The following is a 20,399-nucleotide window of genomic DNA, read 5'->3' on the forward strand; positions in this document are numbered from 1 at the left end:
TAAATGTTGCAATAGTACCTGTCTCAACTACTTGCTTCAGCAACTCGTTCCATACACCCACCCACCCCTTCTATTAAAGTTACCCCTCGGGTTCCTATTAAAGCTGTAATCTCCGATTTGTTGTGTTGCTTCTTTATAGAGTTGCCAATCGGAATAGTTTCAGAATTCCAAGGTACAGGCTCACAGAAAAACAGGGTCAATCAGAACAAAGCAGACTTTGCTTCTCTGTCAAACTAAGCGATTGTTTTTTCTTACCTTCACCCCATGAATAAGTCCATTCATTAGAAATGTATGCTGAGGAAATGTCTGATGCAAAACCTAAGGAAAAACTAGATGTTACACATTGCAATTATAATGTAGGGTTACAAAATTAGCTGTCAATTGAGGACTCCTTGCTCACGGGCCAATCCAGCAAAGCAATGACCTTATGCAGCCAGCAGCACTGCTAATAATGACCGTCAGATTGACAAGGAGGATAATATACTTTGGTGGATGGAATCCAATACATTATAGAAATAGGAGCTAATTGCCATCACCCAGGATTCAATTGACAGATCAATGGTTGAACAGATTCTACAAAGTCTACACATGGTAGTGAGAACAACAAACAAGACAGCGACTGAATACTGGAAATATTCAGTCAACCAGCATTTGTGGACAGAGAAACAAATCAGAAATTCACAGCTATTGGGTTTTTTAATCGAGGGAAAGAAGAGGGAAAAACAGGCACAAGGAAGATCGATGATTAGAAAAACTGCTGCAATGTGACTTTACAGCTTCTTCTCTTCTCATATCCATTGACAAATATTTACCCATTTTGTCTATTTGGAAGCACTGTCAGATACCTTGTCAAAGATTAATGATAGATGGATGGGGGTAGGTGTTAGTGAAAATACAACACAACAGGCTGCTACTGCACCCTGAACTCATACTTTAAGCAGAGGTGGCAGCAATGGTAAGTGGAAAGATCTTAAATTACAACTTAGTACATAGGGGTGTAACACAGTACTGAAAGAATTGGAAAACCCAGCATGTACTGGACCAATTGAGAACACCAAACAGAACACGACAGCGCAGAGCAGGCCCTTCAGCCCACAATGTCTCTACTGAACATGTGCTCAACAAGAGACCAACTCTGGAGGAAGGAACTGCAGATGCTGGTCGACACCAAAGATAAGACACAAACCACTGGATTAACTCAGCGGGTCAGGCAGCATCTCTGGAGTAAAGAAACATCATCTCTTACCTACCTACACATAATCCCTATCCTTCCATTCCATGCGCCTATAAAAATGTCAGTTAAATGCCACTATCGTATATGCCTCCACCACCACCCCCGGCAGCGTGTTCCAGGCACCTATGTGCAAAAAATAACTTTGCCCCTTTCACCTTTAAGGTATGAGTAGTATTTGATATTTTCATCCTGGGAAAAAGGTTCCGACCGTCTATCTGGCCTAGGCCTCCCTTCATTTTATATACTTCTATCGGGTCTCTCCACAACGTCCAGCATTCCAAAGAAAGCAATCCAAGTCTGTCTAACCCCTCCCTGTAGCTAATACCCCTTAATCCAGGAATCCTTTTAGTGAAGCTCCTCTGCATCTTTTCCAAAGCCTCCACATCATTTCCTGTATGACCAAAATGTATGCAATACTCAAAATGCAATCTACTAATAAAGTCCTATAAAGATGCACCACGATTTTCTGACATATTCAATGCCCCAGGCAATTAGGGTAAACATGTAATATGCCTTCTTTACCACTTTATCTACTTGTGTTGCCACTTACAGAGAGTTATGGACTTGCACCATGTATACTTCAACAGCCTTCCTCATAGTTCATGACCAGAGCAACCCTGGTGTCATCTGCAAACTTACTAACCAACCCCATCTGCATTTTGTCCAAGTCATTATATAAATCAGAAATAACAGAACGCAGAGCACAGATACCTGCAGAACTCCACTGGTCATACAGCTCCAAACTGAATATTCTTCTTCCTCTGAACCCTCTGACTTCCATCAGTAAATCAGTTATCAATCCATAAGACCAGGTCACAGTTAATCACATGCATCTAAATCTTCTGGATAAGTCCACCATGGGGAACTTTATCAAATGCCTTACTAAAATCCATGCCGACAATATCCATCTCCCTCCCCTCATTAATCACCTTCATCACCACCTCAAAAAACTTGATTGTCAGCAACACATGACCTGCCATGCACAAAGCCACACTGACTGCCCCTAATGAACTAATTCTCTTCCAAATGGGAGTAAATCCTATCCTGAAGAAACCTCTCCAATAGCTTCCCTACCACCAATACAAAGCTCACCTGCCAATAACTCCTGAGATTCCATACACTTCCATTCTTAAACAAAGGAACAACATTAGCTAGTCTTCGCCTGTGGGTAGAGGAAACTCAAGGATTTTCAAAGCTGCCTTAATCTCCTCTTTTCTCTCTCTCTCTCTCTCTCTCTCTCTCTCTCTATAAACTGGGAGGGATCCCATCAGGCTCTGGGGATAAATCCACTGTAATGTTCTTCAAGAGCCCAACACCACCTCCTCAATTTCAAACAGACCTCGTATTCTCCTCACTGATCTTGATGTCCATTTTTATCCTCTGGTGAAATCACATACAAATTTAGTTTCCTCACTTACATTCCCTGCCTCCAATCATAAATTCCCTCCTTTATCTTGAGCAGTCAGTCCTACCTTCTCACTGGTTACCCTCTTATTTTTTAATGTAGGTATAAAAAGCCTTGGGATTTTCTTTAATCAGTTTTGTCTAAACATAGCCAGCAGGACTTCCGTTTAAAGTTAATTTATATTCTACAAACTAATGTAAATTCTTTGTTGGAATTAAATCGCATCCCCAATAATTCACTGGTAATGATTTCATGATTTTAGACATGCATAATTGACATTAGATGTGGGTTTTGCTGCTGATGTTTCATCCTTGGAGTTTTGTGCCATGTGCAGTTCTGTGGAACCAACATTCTCATCAGTACTTGCGTAAACTTCATCCTTCCTTGGAGAACTTGGGTAGGGACTGCGAGCTGGTTGGTTAGGAACTTTCCAAGTGTAACAGCACAGCGATCAATGGTACACCAATTGCTTAGCTGAGAAACCAGTGCCCGAGGTAGAGGTTATCTCATGTATACTACTTTGTTTACATGTGATGGATGGCTGGGCACCATTTCAATAAATTGCAACAGTGCAGATTATACTCACAGTTAACATAGGAGTTGTCAACAATCCCCACGCAAAGAACTCCAAAAAGATTACAATCACCGCATGGTAGACACTAGGCTCGCCTATCCCTTGCGGCTGTGAACAGAAAAGATATACACTCAGGTCAAAAGTTATTATAAATGTTTCTACGTTTTGACATCAAACTGAACAACATTATTGCTTGGACATGTAAAACACAGCATCACACCAGAGCTAGGCACCACTGTAGCCTGAAGTTGTGCACAATACCCAGTCCATCATCGGCTCTGACCTCCCCCCCCATCAAAGGGATTTATCGGAATTGCTGCCTCAAAAAAGCAGCCAGCATCAGAGACCCACACCATCCTGGCCACACGCTCATTTCACCCCAGCCATCGGGAAGAAGGTACAGGAGCCTGAAAACTGTAACATCCAGGTTCAGGAACAACTTTTTCCCTACAGCAATCAGGTTATTAAACACTAAAACCTCAAATAAGTTCTGAACTACAATAGACTATTGTTAGTTTTAAGTATGTACTAGACCAAGTGCAGACCCGTTGGGTCTGTTTCCCCAACGGCGTTTTGCAGGGGGGGGGGGGGGGGGAGGGGGGGCTGCGGCATCAAACTCATATTAACCAACCCCCAAACACACAGGTGGGTGGAGGGAGGGGGGATGTGAAGAGGGGAGGGAGGGGAGAGGAGGTGGAGGAAATGGGACAGATTTGGGAGGGAAAGGAGAGCGGGGTAGGGGGTGAGAGAGGGGGATCGTGAGATAGATGTGGTGGAGGGGGAGGATGGGGAGGTAGGGAAGGAGGGAGGGAGGGGGAGAGGGGTGGGGGAGAGAGGGGAAAGAGTGGAGAGGGAGGTGGAGAGGGGTAGGGGGAGTGATGGAAGAGGGACAGAGGGGTAGGAGGAAGGGGGTGGCGTAGAGAGGGAAGGGGGGTGGGGGAGAGGGGGATGGGTGGGAGAGGGGTTTCGGAGAGGGAAACATAGAACCATTGAAATTAAGTGCAGGAGTAGGCCATTCGGCCCTTCGAGCCTGCACCACCATTCAATATGATCGTGGCTGATCATCCAACTCAGTATCCTGTACCTGCCTTCTCTCCATACCCCCTGATCCCTTTAGCCACAAGGACCACATCTAACTCCCTCTTAAATACAGCCAATGAACAGGCCTCAACTACCTTCTGTGCCAGTGAATTCCAGAGATTCACCACTCTCTGTGTTAAAAATGTTTTTCTCATCTCGGTCCTAAAAGATTTACCCCTTATCCTTAAACTGTGACCCCTTGTTCTGGACTTCCCCAACATCTGGAACAATCTTCCTGCATCTAGCCTGTCCAACCCCTTAAGAATTTTGTAAGTTTCTATAAGATACCCCCTCAATCTTTTAAATTCTAGCATGTACAAGCCGAGTCTATCCAGTCTTTCGTCATATGAAAGTCCTGACATCCCAGGAATCAGTCTGGTGAACCTTCTCTGTACTCCCTCTATGGCAACGATGTATTTGAACATTGGGCATTGTGACATCACACGATGGAACGTTCACCAGGGGCTGGGGCTGGTGCTGCTTCTATGGGTGAGAAGCCAGTTTAGTTGTGAAATATTGGGGGGGGGGGGGGGGTGGGTTAGGATTTGATTAAAAACGTGCACTTAAACACGACGACCAATGGCAAACCCGTTGGGTCTGATCCCCCAACGCAGCCGTTCCCTACCCGTAGCCCCCACTGGGGGGGGGGGTGGGGGGCGGGCGCCTCACACACACTAACCACCCCCACACACAGAGTTGGAAAAGTGCATAAAGACCGTTCCCTACCTGTAGCCCCCAGGGGAGATTTGGTCGTCGAAGTCGGGTCCCTGCCGTCTTAAAATATCGTATCTTGAAGTCGTCGAAGTCGGGTCCGTCTCGGCAACGCGTGGGGGGGGTGGTGGGGGGGTTAGCGGTGCGGCATCACACACACGAAGCTTCGACACACACAGAGCCTTAAAAGTGTAAATGCCCGACCTCTTTTCCGTTTTTCTCTAATTTAATTAAGATGTGCAGGTGGTGTTCTTATCGAGGTTCAGGGGTGAATGACGTAAATATTTTCACACAATATGGGAACATCTCATGTTGTCTTGAAGGCTCCTCGGCCCACATCTGACTCTCTGTACTGTCACTATGGCAACGATGTCTATGAGCACTGGGCATTGTGACATCACACGATGGAACGTTCACCATTGGCTGGGGCTCCTGCATAGGCATATGTAAATGAATCCATTCCGATTGGACATATGTGAAGATTGGGCATTGTGACATCACACGATGGAACGCTCAGCAGGGGCTGGGGCTGGTGAAGGTTCTGTGGGTGTGAAGCCAGTTTAGTTTTGAAATATTGGGGGGGGGGGGGGGTTAGGATTTGATTAAAAACGTACACTTAAACACGTCGAAATGTAATGAGGAACGGATACTTAGAAAGAAAAGAGAAATCTCTACCAAAATGGAAAAGATGTCGGCGATTCAGCGTTCCCCCTTATCCTTAAACTTTGACCCCTTGTTCTGGTCTTCCCCAACATCCGGAACAATCTTCCTGCATCTAGCCTGTCCAACCCCTTAAGAATTTTAAACGTCTCTATAAGATACCCCCTCAATCTTCTAAAATCTAGCGATTACAAGGCGAGTCTATCCAGTCTTTCTTCATATGAAAGTTCTGACATAACAGGAATCAGCCTGGTGAACCTTCTCTGTACTCCCTCTCTATGGCAACGATGTCTTTGAGCATTGGGCATTGTGACATCACACGATGGAACGTTCACCATTGGCTTGGGCTCCTGCATAGGCATATGTAAATGGATCCATTCCGATTGGACATATGTGAAGATTGGGCATTGTGACATCACACGATGGAACGTTCAGCAGGGGCTGGGGCTGGTGAAGGTTCTGTGGGTGTGAAGCCAGTTTAGTTTTGAAATATTGGGGGGGGGGGGGGAAGGATTTGATTAAAAACGTGTACTTAAACACGACGGAATGTAATGAGGAGCGGATACTTAGAAAGAAAAGTGAAATCTCTACCGAAATGGAAAAGATGTCGGCGATTCTGCGTCCAGTTTCGGAGTTGCAGGGAATCAATGGAAGAAATGTGACAGCCGGACGGAGTTCCTTTTCGGAATCTGGGGCGAGAGTTTTATATATTAATAGATATATATATAGTTATATATATATAGTTATATATATATCTATATCTATATATATCTATATCTATATATATCTATATATATCTATATATAGAATCTATATATATATATAAACACATATGTATATATATACACATACTTAATATATATATACATGTGGTGTGTGTGGTATAGTTATATGATATATATGTATATTATTAATGTATATCTATATATCTATCTATATGTAATATATATATATATATCTGTTACTGTAGATGTAATCTGTATATATATATATATATATCAATATGTTGTATGTAATATATTATATATGTTATATTATATCTGTACTATGTCTGCTCTGTACTCTCTGTCTCGGTCTTCTGTACCTCTCTGTACCTCTCTTTCCATCTCTCCCTCTCTCCATCATTCATCTCTCTCTCTCCTCTCTCTCTATGTATATATGTATATATATACACCTATATACATATATATATATATTTATATATATATATATATATATATATATATATATATATATATATATATATATATATCCATCTCGTGTGTGTGTGTGTGTGCGTACACTGTACTTTTTTTCCTTTCTTTTTTTCTCTTGTTTATCATATTGTTTACAGTGTACTATATTTACATATTCTGTTGTGCTGCAGCAAGTAAGAATTTCATTGTTCTATCTGGGACATATGACACTTGAATGCTTCCCTACAAACCCTATCTGGCAGCTCAGTGACTGGGAAAATGTTAAGCATCTTATAAAATGATTCGAAAGTAGGCAATATTCTTGTATCAGTTTCAGTAATTTCCAAGAATCAGTTATCTCTGATGCTATACATTTGAGTTGTTTAAAGAAGTGAAATGGGGGAAATGTGTCCCTGGTGTAAAATTTTCAAGTCCCAAAGACGCCGATCGAATCATTGAATTGACGAGTATGCTATGTCGCATGGGCAGAATTGGTTGAACATACATATTTCATCCTCAAATGGAAATGCATCATCCTTCCATCATCACCTCTATGAAAATCCTGGTACTCAAATGCTTTGCGATAGAAAGCATTAAGGAAGAGAAATTTGCACAGGTATTTGAAACCAAGCAAGATAGAGAAATTAAAAGGATTATCGGGACAGTAAGATTAGGCATAAACCAGCAAAGGCACACTGGACAGCAATAAACACATGGCTCTTTACATTTCTTACCATCCAATATTATGCTCATAATCTACACTGGTTGCGAAGCATGGAATCATGGAGTTGATCTCTGAATAACAGTGATTTCTTTGCTGCACCTTGCAAGTCCACGTCTCAGGTATTCCAACCCTACCCATGGAATAACATCTCACGCATAACCTCTCCTCATACAGTGTCTCATGTACAACTAGACATCTGGTTTAAGTTGTGCATCTATCAATTGTTCTCCAGACCCGCTGCATAACTAATCCATGCAATAGGTCTAAGGGAATTCTCAATGAAAGTTGCTATCAAACAAGGTTGCATTAGTGCTTCAACAATTTTATCAAATTTTCATTCCACAGTTGTATCTTGCCTTCAAACTTCCCACAGGGGTGAAGTTAATCTTTAGAAATAATGGGAAGCTGTTCATTTCACAAACTTACATTTCAGAATCATGGCTCAGCACCCAAGCTGCTGTAAACAGTGCATTTGTGCATCCTCAGGCTGATCTCCAAGCTATTGTTGCTTTCACTGAAGTAGAGTATGGGCATGACAATTAACATATGGTCAGAGTCATGCAACACAGAAAATGGCCCTAAAGCGCACCATATTCGTACTGCCTACCAGTTACCAATTTCCATGAATCTCCTTAACAAGCAATTGATAATAATAATAATAATAAATTTTATTTGGGGGCGCCTTTCAAAAATCTCAAGGACACCTTACAGAGATTAACAAGAATAATAAAACATATAATCGGAATAAAATAAATAATAAAGACATCACCAAAACACAAATTAAAAACAGAATTCAATCCAAAGACAAAAAAATCAAAAACACAATGTGAAGAGAGAGCAGCGGCAGCTAAACGCGCCAGCGTCCACTCTCCCTTCCGACAGCCATCTTGGACACAGACTAACATGTTTACTTACACACAAAAAAAAAATTTGATATGCCATTTCCATTCAAATGTTTGCCTGGATGTTGGGAGTAAGCATTTCCGTTGCCCACTCCAGTAATGTCCAACATTCCATTCACCCTCAGGTGAAAATAATTCTTCCTTGGATACCCTCTTCCCGCCTCTTGTCAAAAACATAGCACGACAACGGTCCTCTGCCAACATGTTCTTGTTGCACCAGGTGTATAAAATTAAATACTCTCAGCAAGACCATGAAAAAAGGGACAACTCCCATATCTCAGGAGTTCTAGTCAATTTTGGGGAAGTCAGTCACGCAATACATCAATCCTGTAGTCGTGCATCCTTCCTGTCTACATATCTAATCCTTTACCACCCACTGGCTATTGGGTGGCCTAGAATATAATCCATCAAGATACCTAATTTTTTTAGCTCAACCCATAATACCTTGTCCGAAGACACACCTCTCTGGTATGTCCTGAGTACTGTTGTGATATTCTCCCTGATTCGTAAAGCAAGTCCTCCACCTCTTCTCATGTTTGAAGCATTGAAACCCTGGCACATTGAGCTGCCAGTCATTTCCCTCTGGCAACCAAATGTCAGTAATGGCCACAACATCATAATGACCACAACTGATCCAGGCTCTAAGTTAATCTGCTTTACCTCCAATACTCCTGGCATTGAAGTAAATACACTTCAGCCATTCATTATCCCCATATTCATGAACTACTCCCTGCCTGTCCTTCCTTTGAGACTTAGTTGTCATAATCTCTACTTTTGCCACAACCTTTCCATTTGCTGACCCGCTGCTGTGGTTCCCACTCCCTTGCCATTCTGATTTAAATCCTCCCGAGTAGTACTGGCAAACCTCCCTGCAAGGATGTTGATGCCCCATTCAGTTATGCTGCTGCATTGACGGCAGTGCTGCATTTTTATCACCAATGTCTGCTTTTGATGAGATGTGCCGTGCTACACTGCGGGCTGATCACGATGTATACACAAAATCAACACAATGTTGACATTCTCTTGTAGATAGGTTGCACAGAACTAAACTAAGCATATAATGCTAGAACACAGCAGCTGACTTGATCACAAGGCAGTTGTCTTCCATTATCTTCAAATCACCCCAGCCCAACACAAAAATCACTTAAAAAAGTCAAATTGACAGCTGTTTTGCTTCAGCTAAAGTTTTTACTAATCTCAAATAGCTTGTTCAAATTTTGAAGCATGTAATGTACGTTAGAGAATAAATAGAGAAGCACCCTCCCAAGCAATCACATACTAATCTGATTACTGCCCAGTCTGAAGAAGGGTCTCGACCCGAAACGTCGCCTATTTCCTCCGCTCCATAGATGCTGCCTCACCCGCTGTGCTTCTCCAGCATTCGTCCACCTTTGATTTTCCAGCATCTGCAGTTCCTTCTTAAACATACTAATCTTCAATGTTTAAAAAGGAAGCCTTGAGCATTCTCAATTCAAGAAATCTTGTTTTCAGCTCTCATGTCAGAATGCTGGAATATCATGCTAATTGCAGATGTAATGGAGAAAATCTTCATCAGATCTATTCCCACATGTTTTAGATGCAGGAAGTGCGGAAACCAGAGAGTATAACGGTATTGTACTTAACTATGTGTAGGAAAGATGCAGAGTCTCTTGCCCAGAATAGGGGAATTGAGGACCAGAAGACATGGGTCAAGGTGAAATGATTTAATAGGAATCTGAGGGGTAACCTTTTCCACACAAAGTGTGGTGGGTGTATGGAACAAGCTGTTAGATGAGGTAGTTGAGGCTGGGACTAAGAAACAGTTAGACAGGTACATAGATAGGACAGGTTTGGAGGGATATGGACCAACAGGCAGATGGGACTATTGTAGCTGGGATATGTTGGCCAGTGTGGGCATGTAGGGCTGATGGCTCTGTTTCCACACTGTATCACTCTACGACTGACTAAAGAACTGCAGATGCTGGTTTAAATCGAAGATAGACACACAATGCTGGAATAACAGAGGGACAGGCAGCATGTCTGAAGAGAAGGAATGGGTGATATTTCAGGTTGAGATCCTTCTTCAGACTTCGCACTTAACTAAAATTGTTTTGAGATTATGCATCTGGGAAGGCATCCTATGAAGGTTGTGTTTTCAAATTATGTGAGTGTTTACATGCATCAAGCCAATCTTATTAAACATATTAACTTAACTAGAATGGGAATGAACAATTTTAACTCATAAGCCTAATATTCTCAAATTAGTTTAAATTTTTGTTGCATGCAACTATTCCATTAGAAATATCAAAGCAAACTAAGCATATAGAAGACAGTGAAAAGATTTTGCTTAGAGACAGAAAACAACTACCCAGTGCTGTTCATCAGGAACCAACGACTACTTTACTTTATTGTCACATGTGACACAAGCAAATAGCGGCCACTTACAGCGCTGACAAAGTTACAAAGTAAAGATTACTAAAAGATTAAGGTGCACGTTTTAACTTAGTAAAAGGCAGTTCACAAGAATTTAGACCTAGTTGAGTTAGTGAAGCAATCAGGCATGTGGGAGAGCGAGGCAGAAGGAGAAAGTGAGAAAAGATGTACAGTATTAATAAAATATTGAGAGCCACTATTTGCCCCACAAAGGTAAAATACATTGCTAGATCTGCTTGCAAGAAAGCAAATAGACTGTGTACAAGCGTACACATACCTTTGAAACATGCTCTGTCGTTCAATTAAACAGTAGCAAATGTAAAAAAAAAAACTGAAACACTTAGCAAGTTAGGCAGCATCTGCAGAAGGAAAAATAATAATGGATGGGATTTATTAAAAATAGAGGTATGGTTTCAGGTCAAAGATCCTAGTAAGATTTGGGAAAATGAAAATCAAGTTCGTTTTAAATTGCAAATGAGGGGGAAGGAGTGGACAGGCCAAAAAACAAGGTCACATCAAATAACAGCAATTAGATTATGTTTCTTCATCTGTGTTGTGTATTACTATAAAAAAAAAAAAGGGCTGTGGGAAACAACCAGGTTAAGCTGTACTAATGGAGAAAACTTGGGCCAAAAATCATAGATGAATGGCTAATTCTGATGCAAAACAGAAGATTAAAACTGGGGAATTGAGTAGAATCTGCAACGGCTGCATCAAATGCAGAAAGATGAGGTATTGTGCCTCAAGCTCGTGTAGGGACTTGTTATAATATTGCAGTAGGTCACTGACAGATAAGACAAAATGAGATTGGAATGGAGAATCAAAGTGGAAGGTATCAAGCAGCTCAGCAACCAAGCCCCTTTTTATTTGTTCAGCCACACATGCCAGGTGTATCTTACAGACCTGCTATTAGCAGCACATTACACAATGTCAAATCACTAACTGAAGAACACAAAATGCTGCAGTAACATAGCGGGTCAGGCAGCATCTCTGGAGAACATGGATAGGCGATGTTTCGGTTCAGGACCCTTCTTGGGACTGAAGGATCCCAACCCGAAACGTTGCCCATCCATGTCCTACAGAGACACTGTCTGATTTGCTGAGTTTAGTTTAGAGATACAGTACTGTATGGAAACATGCCCTTTGGCCAGCAGAGTCCGCGCCAATCAGCAATCAAGTGTACACTAGTTCTCTCCTACATATGAGCAACAGTTTATAGAAGCCAATTAACCTACAAACCTGCATGTCATTAGTAGTTATTCCAGCTCTGCTTTCTATGCAAGATTCCAGCATCTGCATTCCGTGTGTGCACTAACTGGGTCCCTTAACTACTTGATGCAACCACTGTAACACACGTTTCCTTTGTGGCGACCATTCACCACACGTCCTACAACTTAAACCAACTTGTTTTTCCTCCCTCATTCACAGTTCTGATGAGGTATGAGACCCAAAATGTTAATTTTGTTTTATTCCATAGATATTGCTCGATATGTTTCTCATATTTTCTGTTTTTGTTTCAGGTTTCCCTCATCTGCATGTTTTAGATTTTCATAAATGTCAGTCCATGCATTGGACTGACTTAACAAAATCTTATCTCTGTAAATACATTAAATTAATTATGATTAATTAATTATATTAATTTAAATTAATTAAATATAAAAAAGAGAGAACCAGTGTTGAGGCAAAGTGTTATCAGTGAAGGAGCCTCTGGGCTCAGAATCTAAGTAGCTAAGGCAGCATCACCATCAACGGAACAAGGAAATGGATGAAGGGTCTCAACCCGAAACATCACCCATTCCTTCTCTGCCGAGATGCTGCCTGGCCTGCTGAGTTACTCCAGCTTTTTGTGTCTATCTTCAAAGAAATGGAAATGCAATTTACTCCCCTGAAGGTTATGAAGTTGTATCAATGTTTGCTCCTTCACCAGAACCAAGCAAACAAATTACATAAATGATAAACGTGGAACATAATTCTCTTTTAATTGTCAGCATTTGCTAACTGTGCATTTGCAGCTTTTTACATTTCGTCAAGATATTTTATCAGAGGTTAACAAACTCAGTGAATCTGAGAAAGCTCACAAGTTACAGATTGAATCAATCAAAGAGCAAGTCAGCAGAACAATGACACATCAAACTTGCTGAGACATGTGAAATAAATGGGGGGGGAAAGTGCAACATATATACCACATAACTCAAAGCAAAATAAATGTTGGACAAACAGCATTTGGTGAGAGTTTTATAGGAAAGGAAAACTTTCAGACGTGCTGTTTATGCAAGTCAAAAATGGTGGAATTACTCAGCAGGTCTGGCAGCCTCATTTATCAGAAAAGGCCCTTCTCAAAGATAGAGATCTTACAACACTGCAAACGGGTCAAATGGAGGAGAAAATAAATACTGGAGGCAGAAAAGAGCAAACAACAACAGATATTGTTAGTGGTGTTCCTCTTCATTTAAAGACCACCAGGATCATACCATTACCCATTAACACAGTTAGTGCATGCAAGTAGCATTACCTACAAGTTCTTACACTCTTTATATGTATTGCTGTTCCATCATTGTCATTGAATCTCAATCCTGAACCTGCAAAGCAACTGGTAACATCTTCAGCATAGTTTCAAAGTTGATCACAACTCTGTCACATCAGCAAAAAAAATGCAATCCTTCTTTGTGATACCCATGTACATAACCCAATAGTTGCATAGAAAAAAATGCTCCATCAGACAAGTATGGAAGAATGAAATGTTTCACCTTGTTAATTACAGTTCAAATAACAAACATAGCAGACATGCAAAATATCATCTAACCGCACCCTAGTGAAATTCCACCGACACAAACATCCAATCTTCCTTACTAACACTTCTACAATGAGACAATATTGTCAAAATCTTTATTTTCAGAGAGCATACATTTACAAACACATTCCAGTATGTTTTGGGAAAATGTAGATTTTCCTGTTACATTTGCCTTTTGGCAAAATATTTCACCACTAGTCAGGGGGAAGGGAGGAGAACGGTCACGGTGGCGCAGTGGTAGAGTTGCTGCCTTTCAGCAAACTCTTTGAGGTAGAGTTGCTGCCTTTCGATTGACCCGAGTTAATCCCGACTATGGGTGCTGTCTGTACGGAGTTTGTACATTCAACCCGTGACATGCGTGGGTTTTCGCCAAGATCTTCGGTTTCCTCCCACACTCCAAAGACGTAGGTTAATTGGCTTGGTAAATGTAAAAATTGTCCCTAGTGTGTAGGATAGTGTTAATATGCGGGGATTGCTGGTCAGCGCGGACCCGGTGTGTCGAAGGGCCTGTTTCCGAGCTGTATCTCTAAACTAAACTAAACTGGTCAGAAAATGAACCACATCACAATCAACTATTGCAATTTCAATGCAGAATTTTACCCGTCAAAAAAGCTTTCAGGCATTTTGGCATTAACCACTAACTTTTATCCAGCTACAGATCTTCACTTTTTCTGAAAATATAGTTTAATAAAAAAACTCACATTAGGCCTGTCATCTAACAGAATCTCAGGTTAGGAGTCATGCGACTTGATATTGCAATTAAATGACAACACTCTGCAGGTGTAGTTCTGAGTCTTAAATGTACAGAAAGTCCAAATTATCTATAGTTTATCCAGAGCTGGCCGATTTGACCCGGATTATTGCAATTGTCACACATCACTGTATCTCCTGGATGGGATTTATAGTTAAAATCCTGTTAGTTCAGGTATAGCAGATATGCCAGAATCAGTCTCTAAGAATTCAGTTACAAGGTGAGATTTCACAAATTAGGACACATTTCTTCAGTTTTACAAGGTTATTCCTCCAGCTATGAAATGGAACTGATAGAGGAGATTAGGAGAAACTATTTGGAGTCTCGGACTAGGAAGGATAACATAAATATTTGTCATCTTTTCAAGAGCGAATGCAGTTAAGAAATATGTTTAAAAGGAGGTAAAATTTTGAACACAGCTGCAAACAACTATTGATGCATGGTCAAGAATTTATTGAAGTGGATAGTCTATTATTAATCCACAGTATTAGGAGATACGAACAAAAGGATAGATTTATAGAACAACACATCAGTCACGGTCCAACAAAATAAATGTCATTCAGTTAAGTTTCTCCCATCGTTTCTCATTCATTTCTTCCTCTCAGTGAGCCCCCAGAAAGCAACAAGATGAATAAAACCTGTTTGCTGTATAATGCTGCACAAAAGACACAATTTCCCTATGGGTGTAGGGGGTGTAGAAATGAATGTGGATGATTTCTAGTGACCATAAATTAATGAAGTATCAATTCAATTTGATTGATTTTCAGCTCAATCTGCATGAAGTTTACATTATTGCACTGATTGTAGGTTCAACATTCAGTCACTCAGGGCAATTAATAGTTAAGTGCCCATTATACTGTACCCTGTATTATACTGTACCCTGTAGTTTATAACTGAAGGCATGATAAACAAATTTAATGCAATTGCTTGGGAGTAACTGCATGCTTACACACATTAACAGTGCAACGTAATAAACAGCGGAATTAATTCTGTTTTGATTTACAGCTCCAACGTTCATGCCAAAAAGACCATAAATTTTGTATAGAAGAGGTATTGGAGGTTATTTCTACGCTTTAATAACTGGGTTTTAACTGCAAAAGATACGGATCAGCTCCTTATCTTGCAGTGCTTGGTACAGGTAGTTCTACTAAATTATGATAGTTGCTTTCCTTCGAAATTTTGTGTAATTAAAAAATTGCATTTCAAAATTATTGTGTTAATGGGGAAAAGGGAGTTGGGGTGAGCAATTTTCAGACTCGCAATAAAGGTCCCCTCTAGGATTGAAAAAAAAGTATTTTTAATACTTTATTTTGGTCACTGCTACACTGCGTAATGGAGTACCACTGCACAAGCTAATAAAAGCAATTGCTTGTCAATTTCAATGACGACCTGCCATGGAACAGGTAGACTGCAATCTTAAGAGGCAATGGTGTCTGATCACTGGGGGGAAATTACATGAAAAGAGGTTTCTACCCTTATAGACTGTTTTTTTTTGCCCCCACAAGACAACTTTAATCTGCTTATCAATTTCCAAAGTAACTTCTAAGTAGCTTTCCAGTTCCTGATTGAAATCACATTATAAACAATTCAGGCCATGCAATAGAAATAATGTTGCTGGATTCATCAATCGCATTAGGTCCAATTCGCAACGTGGAACCAGCTTACAGCAGAACTACTTATACAAGATGAATGTAAAAGTTCAAGAAGGAAAACTTTCTCCTGACACCAAGTCTGTTGGTCAAGAGGCCAGAGTCTATTTTACAGAATAGCAACCACGTGTTGGCTTCAGTCAAGTTAAATTGTTTGGGACCAATGTTTAAGTTTTGAAGGTCCCAAAAAGTTGAAGCAGAATGATTAAACACTAAATAATCACTAAATAAACAATCCCGAGTGGGAGTGAAAACCACAGTCTGAATCTGGAAGGATGAATTATATATATTTATGGTTGAAGTATAAACACATTCTGTGGCAGCTTGTGAACAGAGCAAGCTCCCAACCTGAAAGTAATTTTGCAAATTCCCTCCATGTGCTTCACTTCTCCAGAAGCAGTGTGGGGCATCTTCCAAAACCTCTGCAGAATTTATCACCATCTTCTAGATGGCAATTAGTAATATCCAATTTAAAATTTTACTCTGACAGCCATCTACAAACCTCCAACAATGAATATGGTTTGTTTTTTAAAAGGTTATGGAGCACTTTACATTGAGTAGTTGTGGTTCAAAGATAATTTTAATGTTTAACTTTTTCGTGAAAAATAAAATATTTTTTTAAACATTGCAAAATATTTGAATTTGTAATGGAATAGCATACATAAAATTGTACAATATCTTTCAGTGGGTTGGCAAAGCAACTGAAAATTGAAAAACCGGAAAAGCAAATTGTCGATGACAAGCAGCCAATCACTCTCAAACACCAGTTGAGGTGAACGATATCAGCATTAACTGAGGGGACTATGTTGACACTGGGAGAACTTGCTGTTCTTCAAAATGGATCAAGGGGATAATTAGTGCCCAAATGAGCAGATAACAAAAAGATCTTGGTTTAGTCAGGAAGAAGCTTCTCTTGACAATGTAGCATTCTACAAGCATTTAACTAGCAGCACTTAAGCAATGATTCACAATCAACAATGTTAATCTACATAAGCAGAACCTCACAATATCTCCTATTCGCTTTGCATATCCAATACATTTGTGTGGTAAACGTGAAGAAATGCATGATAACATGGTCATTTCTTTCATCTATCTGAATGAATTCCACATTAACTCTTGTTAAAACTTTCATTGTTAAGTAGGAAAAAGACTGTCAGAATCTTTATCCCATGGTGAAAATGTCAAATACTAGATTGCACAACTTTATAGCTGGAGTGGGAAAATTTAAAGGAAAATGTAAAGCAATAAACAGTGTCCGGAATAGAACGGCTAAATGCACGTCTTTTGACCAGAGTTATGGAATAGAGAACCTGAGGACATAGATTTAAGGTGAAATTTAATAGAAACCCGAGGAGTAACTTTTTTTTTTACAAAAAGGGTGGTGGGTATATCGAATGACCTGCTGGTGGGTAGATGAGGCAGATACTATCGCAATGTTTAAGAGACATTTGGACAGGTACATGGATAGGGTAGGTACAGTTATGGGACAAGTGCAGGCAGGTGGGACGAGTGTAGCTGGGGCATGTTGGTCAGCGTGGGCAAGTTGGGCCCCGAGGGCCTGTTTCCACGCAGTGTGACTCTATGAGTTCAGGGGGAGTAAGTTCTTTTTTTTTTTTTTTTTTTTAAATAGAGTGGATTTTTTAAATAGTAGTGCTTTACAGTTTTTTAAACTCGAAAACACTACAAGGTGCTACGTGAAAGCTGATATGATAGTGGTATTTAAGGGGTGTTTTAGATAGGTACTCAAACATGGACGATGTGCGGCATTGACATCTTGGGCAAAGGGCCGGTTCTTGCATTGTACGGTTCCATGCTCTTTTTATCTATGACTATGATGCTTTTGCTGTCCATTTCAATGTTGTTGCCGAACCAGGCCATGATGCAACCAGTCTAAATGTTCTCAATCATAGAAGTTCAAGAGAGTATGTCATCATACTGAATCTCCTCAATCTTCCAGAGGACAAGGAAGTAGAGGAGTTGATGTGTTTTCTTTATGATTGCATCGATGCGCTGGGTCCAAGTTTAATACCAAGGTTCCACATTTAATTGAATTACATTACATAAAATTCTATTATGTTATGATCGCAATTTATCAGGCTAGGTGGCCATACTTGGCTCACTGTGGAGCATGCCAAGTGCAGCATAAGGTATACCTAAATCTGAAGTCCCAATATAGCCAATAGAGCTGCACATATGCTAAGCCGTGCAAATTGCAAGCAATCTCTTAAACAAATTATTAGATAATAATTCCAGTCCTGACACATTCTTTTGCATTTGAATGCAACTGCAGGGTGTGCAGTACAAAAAAAAAATCAATCATTTATCTAGGCGTTTCTGATGGCACCTTTCAAATTTGCAAACTCTGCTTCCAGAGGACAAGGCCAAAAAGGTTCCAAGTTCCCTTCAAAATTACATCATCCTGATTTGGAAGTATCACTCTTTCATTGTGGGGAGATCTAAAAGCTGCAGCTTCTTATTCAACAACGCAGATGCACCTTCAACTAAAAGACTACATCAAATCATAACATGGCTCACAATTAGTTGAAAGAACAATTAAAGCTGGGGAATAAATACTTGCTGTCTCAGAAAAATAATCTGTCTGTCTATCTATCTATATAGATACTGTTAAAAGTATCGACTTGTTTGTCTGTCTGTCTGTCTCTGATCTACGCAAAAACAGTACACAATAGTGCAAACATTTTTGCAGAACCCTACTCAGCTTTTTCCCGTCGTCAGTCTAATCAAGTTTCCTTCAGATTTGATGTTATATTTCACGTTATTGATATTTCAAGGTTTAAAAAAGCCAACTTTAACAAGAATTTTACTGTTAAAATCCTTGCTGCACCAGCTTCCAACCGACTTCGATACAAAATTGCAATACAGGAACATTGTGTTCCACTAAGTTTTCACCTGAATGGGATATCACAGTCCTCCACCCGACTTTTGCAACAATGTTGACATCATACAACACTTACTCCAGCTCCTGGCAAGACAGAAGGGTGAATTGGTATTGCAATTGGGGATGTGCAATTGGAGATTTGTTTTTAAGTCCAGTGCTGGAGGAGGCAGGGGAGCGCTGGAATCTTACTTTCGGCAGCAGGTTGAGTTGGGGGACCATGCCTCCCGTGAGGGCTACGGGTTAGTGGTGCAATATTGCGTTGGGGAACAGGTTGCGTTGGGGGACCAGGCCTCCTGTGTGACAGGGACCCAACGGGTCCCAGTTGGTCTAGTTACACCTAAAATGCATAACCGACATACTAACTGCACAGACAGTAAAGCACTTGGGACTGTCCCGAGTAAAATAGAATAGCACTAAAGCTCCAATGATATAATGAATGAGTATTAACCTAAAAAAGCTAACTCTTTCCCTCTCCACAGCTGCTGCTTGACCTGCTGAGTATTTCCCACAAATTTATTTCAGATTTCCAGCATGTAGCTTCCTTTTAGTTTACTAGTTATCTAGAAGATAGCCATGACCTAATTTAGCTGTCTTTTTTTTTAAACAAAAACCCGTTGAAAGCTTTGGCCCCAGTAACAAGTGAGATAACGGGAGTGCAAAGTTGAAATTGTGCAAATATTACTTGAAAATAACTTGTTTTGAGGACTGTGTTCAAGGCTGTTTAAGATACCAGAGAGCATTCAGAGTTTAAGCAAAACATACATATTTATATCATTCCTGGTATGAGCTTGGCACTCCAGCACAAGCCTGGTGGAGCCATACAAGTTCAGAGCAGCAGTTTGTAAATCAGGTTGGGCCCTTTCCAAACACTACCAATTGGTTTGAAAACTTAAGGATTGGCAAAGTTTCATTTAATGCATTCATTGGAATCACACTCTCTCTCACAATGGCCCAACTATTCAGAACCTCATTGACCTACACAACTTTGAGATGAAATTCACATAACTACAGATAACCAAGGTCAACCAGTCTCTCCACCCTGGTGGTGGAGGAGAAAGTTAAGGATCTTTCTCTTGCTATTTACCAATTCTTTTTTTAGCTTTTTTTTCCCTCAGTAGTGAATCATGCATCTAACATTTGAATCAAGCTTTTAGACATCTACGCCAACTATTATTTCCTCGTGCTTTTCAGTGTTAAATTTTATTTAATAATGCTCTTTGAAACACCTTGGGACCTCTTACACTGTATAAATAAGCATTGCATTATTTTAAATAAAGACATAATTGCCTTGCAGAAAGAACTGGGAAAATCCTGATATTAGGAATCTACATGGTTGAAGGCTTTTCTTGGAAGACGACGTGCATGTTAAGATTTAACATTATGAAATAAACTGATAAAGCATAGGGTGTCACTGTCTCATTTGAAGAGAGAG

General features: G+C 40.3%; 1 protein-coding gene across 1 annotated transcript in view; it reads right to left on the minus strand.

Moving 5' to 3' along the window:
- LOC116989554 (hippocampus abundant transcript 1 protein-like) overlaps positions 1-20,399 on the minus strand; it is a 48,173-nt gene that overhangs the window by 21,189 nt on the left and 6,585 nt on the right. The window contains exons 2-3 of the mRNA XM_033047045.1: positions 3,226-3,321; positions 256-318 (exon numbers count right to left, since the gene is read on the minus strand). Of these exons, the coding sequence (XP_032902936.1) occupies positions 256-318; positions 3,226-3,321 (159 nt within the window). The remainder of the gene's footprint in view (positions 1-255; positions 319-3,225; positions 3,322-20,399) is intronic.

The sequence above is a fragment of the Amblyraja radiata genome, chromosome 29 (genome assembly GCF_010909765.2).
Source record: "Amblyraja radiata isolate CabotCenter1 chromosome 29, sAmbRad1.1.pri, whole genome shotgun sequence".
Classification (NCBI taxonomy): domain Eukaryota; kingdom Metazoa; phylum Chordata; class Chondrichthyes; order Rajiformes; family Rajidae; genus Amblyraja; species Amblyraja radiata.